The sequence below is a fragment of the Harmonia axyridis genome, chromosome 3 (genome assembly GCF_914767665.1).
Source record: "Harmonia axyridis chromosome 3, icHarAxyr1.1, whole genome shotgun sequence".
Lineage (NCBI taxonomy): Eukaryota > Metazoa > Arthropoda > Insecta > Coleoptera > Coccinellidae > Harmonia > Harmonia axyridis.
The window spans coordinates 52,143,432-52,156,316 of NC_059503.1; the positions used below are offsets into that span (position 1 = coordinate 52,143,432).

The 12,885-nt window shown below is 35.7% G+C and overlaps 1 protein-coding gene across 1 annotated transcript in view; it reads left to right on the forward strand.

The window, feature by feature from the left end:
* The window catches only part of LOC123674636 (somatomedin-B and thrombospondin type-1 domain-containing protein), a 315,169-nt gene extending 302,512 nt beyond the window's left edge, over nt 1-12,657 (forward strand). The window contains exons 4-5 of the mRNA XM_045609573.1: nt 7,536-7,612; nt 12,003-12,657. Coding sequence (XP_045465529.1) covers nt 7,536-7,612; nt 12,003-12,214 — 289 coding nt within the window. The 3' untranslated portion in view covers nt 12,215-12,657. The remainder of the gene's footprint in view (nt 1-7,535; nt 7,613-12,002) is intronic.
* Nucleotides 12,658-12,885: the final 228 nt, after the last annotated feature.

Genomic DNA, 12,885 nt, shown 5'->3' on the forward strand with positions numbered 1-12,885 from the left:
TTTTAGGGTGAAAGATCATTGTCTCAAATCCCAATATGCAAATTTTCAGCTCAAAATTATGATTGTTTATCTATAAACGTCTAATAGGCCATCCCGGTGAATCACCCTGTACCTTCCAATTATTTCTTTAGAAGATTTTTGTTTTTGTTGATCTGGATCCTTTATCGTCAATGTTGATACTGAACTATTTTTGACTAACACAGAGTGATCCACCACGATCGCCTATTAGACGTTTATGGAAAATGTTGGAGTTTGAGACACTGATCTTTCTCCCAAAATATTTTCAGATTTCTACAACTTGCGTTTATACTGGAAACAGACTACTACTTTCTTATTTCAACTAGCACACCAAGTATATTATTGCATTATTGGATAGTAAGCTATCCAATGATTCAGCAATATGTCATAACTTGGGTAAAAACTCAACGGTTCATAAGTTATTAGGTTTATTATAACAAAAATGCCAAAACGTAGTACCTAGGTATTGTAAGACTTGCGATTTGGACCAAAAATGAACAGGGTGTTTATGGGAAGATCATGATCGTTAATAATCCATACCCTATACCCATCGATTTTTAACGTTGACAGGAAAGGCACTGGGGGAGAAAGACCTTATAAATACTTAACATAATACGAGGGATGTATTCGACGATAGAGAATAGACGGATAAAGTCGAATAACTAGATGATTAAGGAGTAGATGGAATATACATATGGAATGTCCGTAAAGTATGGAACAAATTCATGTTTTGCTACACAGACCATTTCAAGAAACAATCCTCTAACACGTCGGTTTTTGATTTTAATTTACCGTATTTTAAAATAATAATCTAATATAGAGGGTGAATTATTTTCGAGTAATGACGTCACCGTCATTTTTTTTTAAATGGACCACCCCCATTTTGTCTTAATTTTCCGATTACTCACTCTAGCTGAGCTGATTCCAAAAATGTATCTCATGTTGATTGGTACAGGTTGGACAAAAATACAATAGTTTTGTGTGTGCTCTTAAAGTAACGCGTAACATTCTTTTTTAGTTAAATTAACAATATTATCGAAAATACTTATTTTCTAGCGACAATTGTGTGAATGTAACACCCTGTAGTTTGTTACATTTTTAGAATATAAAATAAAAATGAGCAGTTTCCAAACATGTTTGGTACTTGTGGTCTAGCAAACAGGATATGAAAGAAATTATTTCTTATCAATTTAAAAAAACATAGTCGTCTAGTATTTTGTGAAATGTCATTATTTGTTTATTGCCGCTAGACAATAAGTATTTTTGATAATATTTTTAATTTAACTAAAAAGAATGTTACGCGTTACTTTATGAGCACACACAAAACTATTGTATTTTTGTCCACCCTGTACCAATTGGAATCAACATGTGATACATTCTTGGAATGAGCTCAGCTAGAGTAATCTGAATATTGAGGCAAAATGGGGGTGTGCATTAAAAAAAATGACGGTGACGTGATTACTCGAAAGTAATTCACCCTGTATATTAGATTATTATTTTAAAATACGATAAATTAAAATAAAAAATCGACGTGTTTCAGGATTATTTCTTGAAATGGTCTGTTTAGCTGAAGATGAATTTGTTCCATACTTTACGGACATAGTGTATTAGGTGTAGTAAAAAAAAATCCATCATTTTTCTAATAAATAACTTCAGTTATCTGTATCTAACGTTGGATGAGTTCGATCGGGTTGCACTAGATGACATTATAAAGATGAAATTTTGTAATACGAAAACTTTTTTGACAGTTTTGTGATTAGTTGATTCAATTTACTTTGAGCGCACGTGAAAGATGGATACTAGCAAGGAGAAAATATGATGTATTTCACAGTTTTTCATTGATAAAGGCGAAAATGCAAGCCAAGCATCTGAAACGGTAAATAGTGTTTATAGTATACATACTGTAAGAGCCAATCTCGCGCAATTTTGGCTTCGTCGATTCCGTTCCGGTAATTTCGATGTCAAAAATGCACCACGCACTGTTCTTGAAATCATGGACATTGTCCAGTCCGATCGTCATGTGAGTACTGTTTTGATTGGCCAAGAGCTAATGATTGTATAAAAACCATCTGAAACCTTTCGCATAAGAAGCAATGTTTAGGTACAATACGAGTTAACGCAAAAAAACTTCATGGACCAAATTTCCATCTGCGAATATCAACAAAATCGACCCACTTTTGAAGCGGTTGGTGACTGGTTATGAAAAGTTAATCACTTACGACAACATCAAGCGAAAACGGTCGTGAGCCGGCGGAAACGGTAGATAAGCTAGGCTTGACGGCCTTTAAGATTTTGCTGTGTGTTTGGTGGGATTGACAGGGAATTATCTACTATGAGTTGCTCCCCTAACTGTTCACTCGGAACTGTAATGTCAACAACTGGACCTTCTTTAGGAAGCAATCGCCCAGAAGCGACCAGCTTTTATCAATAGGAGAGGAATTGTGTTCAGGACAATGCCAAGCCACACACATCGATAGTGATTCGCCAGAAGCTACGGAAGCTTAGTTGAGAGGTTCTTATGCTTCCACTTTACAGTTCGGACCTGCCACTATAATTAAATAATTCTAACTATGGTAATCAAAACTTTGTTTTTAATGCAAAAATAATCTTCTTTTTTTTACTACACCTCAATATAACGTTGAGACGAAACTCAGATATGAATGAATGGAAGTTCAGTGCAGGGCCCCCGCAAGGGACATCAACGCCCGCGTGCGGAATATATTTTGGCGCCCCTTAAATGGGGGAGGTGGAGAAAAGTACTGCTGTATAATCGGAATTTTTTTTTTGAAATTTTGTTGAGAATTTAGTGTAGAATGGTTGAAAATCTATCAGCAACCTTCATTGCCTTAATGCCCGCCACTCACGAAGCGTTTTTTCGAGCGTTTGGTAGCAAGCGTCGAAGAGACTACAGTCGGGCAGTCAAGTTCATACTCTGATTTACACTCGTACGGCCGTGTCTCGAGCTGTCTGACTGGAATCTCTTCGACGCTTGCTACCAAACGCTCGAAGAAACGCTTCGTGAGTGGCGGGCATAAGAACTTTATGGTGTTATTTGTAATGTATTACATTTCAAATGTGTTTCAAAACTTAAGCTGTATTCTTCTATAAATTATTCATAAAGGCATAAACATTTAATTAGGATCAATTCAAAAATTGAATGGATGTTTTTCTAGATTTGGCTGCTGCAAATTCTTTTATATTATCAATCAATCAATTTTATCGAGTATCTCTTGTTCTATATCTAAGATTGCCAATCCAGAAAATCTTTCCTAAGACATGGTAGACTTCAAATAGTTTTAAAAAAATTTTAATTCAGTGAATGATCTCTTACCAGAAGCAACAGACACAGGACACAGGTAAAGTGGGAAGGATTCTTGAGGCAATACTAAGATTCGGTAGAGAAGAAGTTAGATTATTTTCAAAAATATATTGTAGAATTTCAAGAGTATTTTCACTTCAGATAATGAAAACAATCTTAGGGCTTTCATTTCGTTGAATAAATCATTTTCTTTCACGTCAGTCTCTTTTTTTCCTGTCATCAGTTAGCTTTTGTTGAAGAGCATGACAGTATTTCAATAGATATTTGTCATTTAATTTAAGAATATCACAAATAAAACAAAAAACGTTAACGTTATCTACTATTTAAGGAACTTAGTGTTTGATCAATTATTTTCTAAAAAAAATTTATTTTGAAAGAGATTTTTGGATCATCCGTCTGTTTATAATCGAACAATTTTGGTTTATACTTTCGTCTTATATAATGTCGTATATAATGAAGAAAAACCTTGATCTATCTCAAGAACAGCCGCTAGTTTTCCAGCTCCCGCAAGTTTTTCCTCAAGAACATTATCATCCCTATAATTTTTGAAATGATCAACTAAATTCTTCAAATGGTTTTGGCACACTTCAATGTCAATCGCTACACTTTGCATCATGTTGCTTACAATATTAATCTTGAATGAAACATCATAAGAAATTATGATACTTCAAATAAATTTAACAAAATGAATATTTAATAAAAGAGAACTTGCTTTATGTCTAGTTTTTATGTTAAAAGGATCATTTTCTGCTATTTCTAAAAGGCTATCACATATTTGAATAAAATGAAACTTTAGCATCAATTCTACTTGACCATCTAGTATCACTTAGGGGTTTTAGACGTAACTGAGGATCATGCTTTTTTATAACATTCCAATCTACTTGTGGATGAAGAGAAATATATATAAAGTTCTTTTACAATACCAAAAGAGTCCACTGTTTTATTTGAAACCTCAGCAGCATCATTTTCAGTTAAATTTAAGCTGTGTGCAGCACATAGCGCAAAAATGCCCTAGGATTAGCATCGAGTATGCGTTTTTGTAAACCAATATCTGGCTATTTCATGCCGATTGCGACGTTCGGAAACTTGTATAAATTGCAAGAAAGAAGTTTGGAAAATAAATTGTTGAAAAATTTGAAAGAATCTTTTTCGAAAACCTTTGGTCCATCGGTTCTTCATGCGGTCTATAAGAGGTTTTGGCGCCCTTTTAGAGTGGCGCCCGCGTGCGGTGCACGCGTTGCACGCGCGGTTGCGGTGGCCCTGGTTCAGTGGCTGTATGTTCATTTGACTGTGTAATGTACATGTTGTGATTACTAGTGAAAATCTTGTGAATAAAGTGGTATTTTTAATTCTGAGAGGTTTGTAGCCTGAGTGTAACGATGGCAATAATTCGCTGAGGGCTTTAAAAACTCTTCACGTGCTTTACACGCTATTTTGTGTATTTTGGAAAATATTTAAAAGATAAATAATCCCTTCAATAACAAATAATTGGTTTGTCGAAAACTTGTCACATTAGAAGTCTCGTAGGTGTAGTGTTTTATGTAGCAGTAGGTATTGTCAGGATAGTTACCCTAGTAACGAGATGTCAATCACGTTTTATCCCTAGGGATTAAAAGTAGGTACAATTTTAGTCATTGAAATTAGAATAAAACTACTTATTTAATCCCTGCATAAACTATATTTACGATATATATTACTTATTTTATTAATTCAATTTCACTTTCTATTTTTGGAATTTTTGGTTCAAGTCTAATTGATATTTTCTATTCTTAGGTATTATCTAAGTGAAGTTTTATTGTGACATTGAAAATTATCCCATGCGTGTTCCATTTGGCTCAACACTTACGTTCCCTTCTGATAAGTGTCTAGAGTTTTTCCATCAACAAACCGTACATATGTTCGAAAAGATTGATTCAGCCGTAGAAAATCCAATTATCACAACACCCTACTAACGGCAGGACAACGTACAGATTCGAAGAACCTGCCGAAAAAAAAGGGCGTAAAACGTCGGAATTGGTAGTCGAGATGTTGGTTGAAGTTAGGGTTCAGGTCGAACGACCCTTTCGGAAGATTGAAATCCACCTTGATGTATCAGTCGATTTTTTCAAACGGTTGAGAAAATTGCGTTGTGTTGAAATATTGAGCAGACAAGTTTAGTTTCGCTGAATTTCGTGGATGAATTTTCCTAAGACATGCTCATTAGTTTTTTATTGACAGCAAATATTAATTTTGCAGACACATATTAATCAGCAAAGTATTACTTTTCCTGCCTAGGCAGCAAAGTGATTATTTTCAATGGAAATGAAACATTCGACATTTTCTGACAATCAATATTTTTTGCTTGTGAGGTGAAATTGCCTTATATTCAACAAATTCAGTATTAACCCTGAAATCAAATTTCACCTTACAATTAAAAGTGCGTCGACGCCGCTGGAAAAAAAAATCAAAAGTGAACAGGGTAAATAATAAATCAATAAAATATTTTTTGCGATCTCCCTTATTTCTGAAGGAGTAAATACTTCTAAGTCGCTATCACTGTCCATAATATAAATATATATGCGAAATTTTTCCAAAAAACTGTCAGATATTTCATAAATTGTCATATTATAATTATTATGGACATACTTTTCCATAGCAACCAACCATTCCAACAATTGCGATTTCTGTCAAATTTCGTTTTAATTTATCAGTATAGGAAAAATAAAAAAATTGTTGAAATTGTAATAATTTTTCAAATACAATATCCTACATATATCATCATAAATAATCGAAGAAAAGAATTATATGTTCAATTCGGCAGCAAAGTAGACATTTTAACCAACTACTTGACTTGAAAATCAAGCTCGTGAAAAATTACATACTTGAGCTTGGCTTGACTTGATTTCAGATATATTTATTTATTGCTTGACTTGATATCAAACTACTTGATATTACTTGAGCTTGATATGCACGCGTCGCACGGCATATATTTCTGCAATCTCTTGCGCGCTTAGACTAAATAATGGAATTCCTCGAGCGCCGAGAAACGAGAAACTGAAGCATTCGCCATCCGTCAGACTTTATTAGTAGTTTTCTCACCTGTTCATGAAATCTATTGGTAGATTTTGATAGTTTCAGAATTAGCTTTCCAAACTTGGCCAAGGATTTTTTATTAACGCCAGCATCTTCAGCTCCTGTTGAAAGACAATTTTCTAGAGCTGCTCTTACAATTACAAAAACCCGCATTGTGTTGGGCGACAAATCTATAATCCTTATTTAGATCCTGGATGGAAAATTATGAAATCAAACAAGGAAGTTTCTCAATATTAAGAAACCTTATGTTTTTTTATTTTTTATTTCATTATGATATGAAGTGATTTAATATATGTTTCAATGTTTCTATTAAAAAAAGATTACTATTTTCGATTTTTTATACAATAAGTTTAATAAATAGAAGTGCTTTTTGCAAGGTTTCTTCTCATTTCATCATTTCTTTATTGATGTGACACTACACAATAAAACTGCTAAAAATCAAGTAGCTTGATATGATCCAAGTACTTGATAAATAAATACTTGACTTGAGATTGAAAAACTGCTACTTGACTTGAGCTTGACTTGAAATACAGTCAAGCTCAAGTTGACAAAGGTTTTCGTCAACAATAGGTACACGCTACAGTCTCAATATTCTCAGTTGTTCTTGAGTAACACACATGGTTTAGATTCAACACATCACTAACTTGCCACAACAGCCCAAATTTTTCCACCAGTTCCATTATTACCGGCCCAGAAAGTGCTTCACGATGACGCAAAAGTGCTTTGGTTTTGTGAATTGTGGCTACCAAATTCCCACCATATTTATAATGGCCTAGTTTCCACTTGTCACATGTCAAAAGATGACAGCTGCCTAGAAAGCGGGCTATTCAATATGACACCTCTTATTGGAAAACCTTTTCATACCATTTTATAGCTGAAATTGGGTAAAATATTTTGTAGTTTGTTATGGGTTGTCGGGAGAAAATTGAATTTTTTTTTAACTTTTTTTTTCGTTTGTGATTTAAAAACTTCCTTGTTTATTATCTTATTGAACCTTGACAAAATCTCTTTTGCGTAGTCTCTCCCAAAATGAGTTACCTCTTATTTTATTCCACCTACATACCCATGATGATTTTGAATACCTACCTAATTATTATGTACTTACTAATTCCTTTATTTCTTCCAGATACTGCTTGAGCTTCGAAGTATTGAAAGCCTCCAAAGCGTGTAGGAAAGAAGCCAATTTTCAAGCATTGAAAGAAGGTAAATTTTATTTTATTTTTTTATTTATTTATAAATTTTCGCTTCGACACCTGGGTCATTAGCGATTTTGGTTTAGTTAACATATTGTACTGTTATATGTTGATGCCAATTGTTCTAACAAATAATATTGTGTTGAAAGCATCTGGTCTGTTGATGTTAAGGGGGAATCTTCCATTTTGGAGATAAGTACACAGGATTTCCTTTGGTTTTCATAAAGCGGTAATTCTGTTATTATATGCTTGACTGTTACTTGGATATTACATGAATTGCACTGTAGTGGGGTTGGTAAATTTCAGAAAATAATATATTGTACTTATTTAGTGATTGGAAGAGTTAGTAATAAGAAAATCGGTGAAAACCTCCATGGCACTGTACGCTGACAACACCACCATTCTTGCCAGTTCTTGGTGTCCCAAAATGGCAACGAAGTACCTACAAGAACATCTCTGCAGACTCCAATCTTGGTTTGCTCGATGGAGAATTGTTAACCCTGATAAGAGCGAAGCAGTTCTTTTCAGTCGAAAGAAAAAAGATCCCGTCGGACACGTCGTAATGTTCGGTGGGAGGATCGAATGGAAAAACGAGGCCAAGTATCTGGGAGTGATACTTGACAAGAAGCTCACTTGGAACCAACACGTCACATCAGCTGGGACGAAGGGGAAGACAGTAGCGGCAGCGTTGCAACCGCTACTTTGCAAAAGCAGCAAAATGTCTCTTTCCAACAAGCTTCTTCTTTATAAGTCCACCATTCGGCCGGTCATGTCTAACGCATGTCCAGCTTGGGGATACGCCGCAAAGAGGCATCTGCAGAGACTTCAAGTCGTGCAGAATACGATCCTAAGACGAGCCTTAAATGCACCATGGTTTGTCAGCAACGTACGGATACATGAAGACCTGCGAATACCATTCGACTACGATGAAAAAGCTCCTGGGAAACACGAATGACCGAAGATGGCACTTCCCTAGGAAGTGTGTGTTAAAGCCAAACCCTTACTGGCACAGAGATTGTGTAATGATGACACAAACTTTCTGAGTGGCATATTGCCACCTGCTAAAGCAGATCAAAATAGCTCATCTGAGGTGAATTATATTGAGATGGAGCAGTGAAAGGCTAATAGCCTGACTGCAAAAGAGAAAGAAGTTCTACGTTGAGTAATAAGAATATATTCGCGAGTCCCTTACAAAGGCACAAGTCAATGGAAATATCTCACTCAATCTTCAATTTAAATTTATTACGATGTGATCAAATAGTTCTCCAATGAAGTGCTCATTTCAAACCAACCATCAGTAGCTCTCTAAAGTTAACATTGAAGAATATTTACCTTCATTCCGAAACTGAATCATCAAAGGAAGCACAGAGATAACCAGAAATTAAACATACGAAATCAGACAGATTTAAATATAATCCCATTACCGGATCCACAACTTCACAAGCTCGAACAGCTTAATTAACTAACCTTTCATACGCTCGTCTTTGTTAGAATGGCGAACACATTCACAGTTGGAATTGCTTTTGGAATAGAATTTTCCCAAATCGAGAGAGCATGTTTTGAATGAGATACCATACAGTTTCGCTTTTGATTAAAATTGCTTTCAGAAATCATTGTACCTATGTATAGGTAGGTATACATGAATGCTGGAAATTGCGATATTTTTGGAGCTAAATATACCGCATAGTTGGTCCATACAAATTCTTATTGTAAACAACATATGCGTATAGCAGATGTAAATTGAATCGAAAACAATCGAAAACCAATCATTATAATGGAATAGGCACAATCAGAATAAGTACATAGGAGCATAGCAAAGGGTTGACAGCAAAAACTTTAGAAATGGCCAAAAACAATCCCAAGGCGATAAATCACAAGTTCTTAGTGGCCAGTTCATATCGTGGAAACGAGATATCACGAATCCTGAAAGTTTTTCTTGTAATGAAGTCAAAAAGTGTCGTGTTGTGTGGCTTGTTGCACCATCTTGCGAGAACCACGTCTCTTTCAATTCAAAATCGGTATTAATTTAGCTATAGCGATGAGAATAATTGATAGTTTGAGTGACACCTTCTTCATTTTCGATGAAGTAGGGGCTAATCACTCCACCCCACCAAATTTTACACCTTATAGTGAATTTTTGTGAATGTAATGGATTCTCAGCACTTACATAAGAATTTCCACTGCCCCACATGCCACAATTTTGCTTCATCGTTGAACAAATTCGATGCGAAGAATCGTCATCCAAACGTTGTTGTTCAAGTACCCAATGGGCATATGTTCCATGGTCAACTGGCTTCAGTTTTTGTGTCAACTGAACCTTATTAAGATGCAAATCCTGCTGAAAAATACGCCATAGCGTGCCGTAAGGATGGCCTAAATGTTGTGCGTGCTGAAGAAGCAGCAGCAATATTTTCAATCGAGTGTGCATTTAGATTATGTATGAGCCTGAAGACATCAGTAACAGATTCAGTCACTTCGAATTTAGTCACTGTCTTACCAATTGTACCCTCAGATAGATGATTATGTCTACCATAATCTACCCGTAATGGACGAAACGTACTTACAACAGAATCATTATTTTTGTAGAGAATTTTTATAATTTTCACACATCAGTATTCAGGGTGTTTCCAAATTAGACGTAAGCCTTGGAGGACGTGTTAGTTTGTCTCATTTGCTGTCGTTTGAGCCATATTTAGAGATAACCGAAAATCAACAGTTCACGAGATATTTCAGTTCTTGTGATTTTTTAAAAGATTTCTCACCTTACTTCATTTTTCGTCAATTTTCTTTAACGTTGACCAGATACGATTATAATTTTGGATAATTATCGTGCCAGCGAAAAGTTCGTATCAAATATCGCTAGAATAGACGAAGCAGTGAGAAATTTGGGAATAAATTTCAGGCAGAAAGTAAAACTGGAGAAATAAGAAGGAAAGGCACGTATTGTAAAGGGTGTTTTTTTTTCGAGATATATAACTTCAAGTAGGCATTACTTTTCGAGATGGCGACCGATTTGACAGCTGTCAAGTGATTAATTCTCAGTTTGGTTTGGCAACTCATAATGAATAGACTCACGCCTGAACAACGCTTGCAAATAGTGCAATTTTATTTCGAAAATAATGGTTTTGTGCGGAATACGTATCGCGCACTACGTCCATTTTATCGTCGACAAAATCGTCCATCAGAGCAGTTAATTCGATTAACCATGGAACGTTTTCGCACCACGTTTACTCTTATTGATAACTCGCATCCCCAGAGACGCCATACGGTGCATACAGAAGAAGCTATTGCTGCTGTAGAGCGTAGCATTGAGGAAGACCCGAATGAGTCTATCCGCCATCGAGCACAGGAATTGGATCTGTGTCCATCCACTTTATGGAAGATTTTGCGGAAGGATCTTGGTTTACGTGGTTACAAAATCCAACTCGTGCAAGAATTGAAGCCAAACGATCATCAAGTAAGGCGTAGATTCGTCGAATGGACCGAAAATGAGATTGCCGCGTTGTTCCCGATTTTCATAAGCGAATTTTGTTTAGCGCTTTATGGGCTGGTGGAATCATTGGTCCGTACTTCTTCAAAAACGATGATGGCCAGAACGTTACAGTCAATGGTGATCGGTATAGAGCCATGATTACTAACTTTTTCATTCTTGAATTGAACAACCATGATGTCCAGGAGCTGTGGTTCCAACAAGAAGGCGCAACATGTCACACAGCTCGTGCCACAATCGATTTATTGAAAGACACGTTCGGTGACCGCCTAATTTCAAGTTTTGGACCTGTGAATTGGCCTCCAAGATCTTGTGATTTAACACCGCTAGACTACTTTCTGTGGGGCTATGTAAAGTCATTGGTTTATGCGGATAAGCCACAAACCCTTGACCATTTGGAAGACAACAATCGCCGTGTTATTGCCGATATACGGCCACAAATGTTGGAAAAAGTCATCGAAAATTGGTCGTCCAGATTGGACTACATCCGAGCCAGCTGTGGCGGTCATATGCCAGAAATCATATTTAAAATATAATACCACAAGATTATCTTGCGGATGAATAAAATTCATGTCAATCAAATAATCCGTCGTTGTTTTATTGCAATTTAAGGTTCTATAGCTCTAAAAAAACACCCTTTTTAAGGAATGGTGCAGGTCATTTCAAAAATAATTTATGAATACATTTTTCGCTGAAATTTTGAGTGCAACCGCAATAAAAAATATTTAAATCATCATATTCCTTTCTTTGCTTCTCTTTCAAATCAAAATTTGCTGAAACCAAACTAGAGCCTCTCTACTTCACGTCAGCGCTTCACTCATTTTATTTTTCTTCCTTACTCAGGTATATAATTCTATCTCGTTGTCATATAACCATAAATAAGAAACCTCAAAAATATTTTCATTTACAGGTGAACATGTATGTGTCAGATGCGAATCAGAAGCTCTTCACGAGAGTCTTGGATGGAGATGTCAGGGACATGGAGTTAAAGGTCGTATCACACGCTGGTCAGCCTTATCAGCTCCGCATTGTCACGGAAAATGGCTGAGATCTGTCAAAGAGACAAGCGAAGATTGCTCAGTAGAACAGTGTTCATCGGAGAAGGCTTTTATTTTTGTTTGAAGTAATAAATAAATATACGTAAGGGGAACCAACAAGATTACTAGACACAAAAATGAACTTCGTGAGGTTATAAACAGTGGTTCGATGTCGAAGTCTTCTGCAAGACAGGGAGAAAAAATCTTATAAAAATTGCTTTCACGATTTTCCTGAAGCTCTTTCATTGAATAATAATTTCACAAAGAAGCGTACTGCAGGAGATAAAAATTAATCAAATTACAACATTCAACCTTTATTCTCAAACTGTCATTATAAGAAAGGTCTATTTATATTTGAAAATAAATCCAGAACGATCTAGTAATCTTGAACAGTTATTATGTGTGTATATCCGTGATGATCATTTTTATACCTATCTCTCTGTTGTTAACCTTTGTGTTCATATTAACCAATAAGAGTTTTTTATACCTTTTCCTAATATGTATTTGCATTTAATTTTTTATATCTAAGTATATATAAAACCGCTTGCACATATACGTCAAACTGTAAACGTAAAATCACAGCCCAAACGGGACCATCTGGAGCAAAAATGACAAGAATAAGACCCCCCTCAAAATCGTCTGGAGATCCCGGGAAAAATCCCAAACCTTCGATTCTCCCCGCGGTTTTCGAGTATACGGGGTGTTTCGGATCATTTTGACATTTCAAGTCCCATATTTCTGTGGTATCTGTGGACA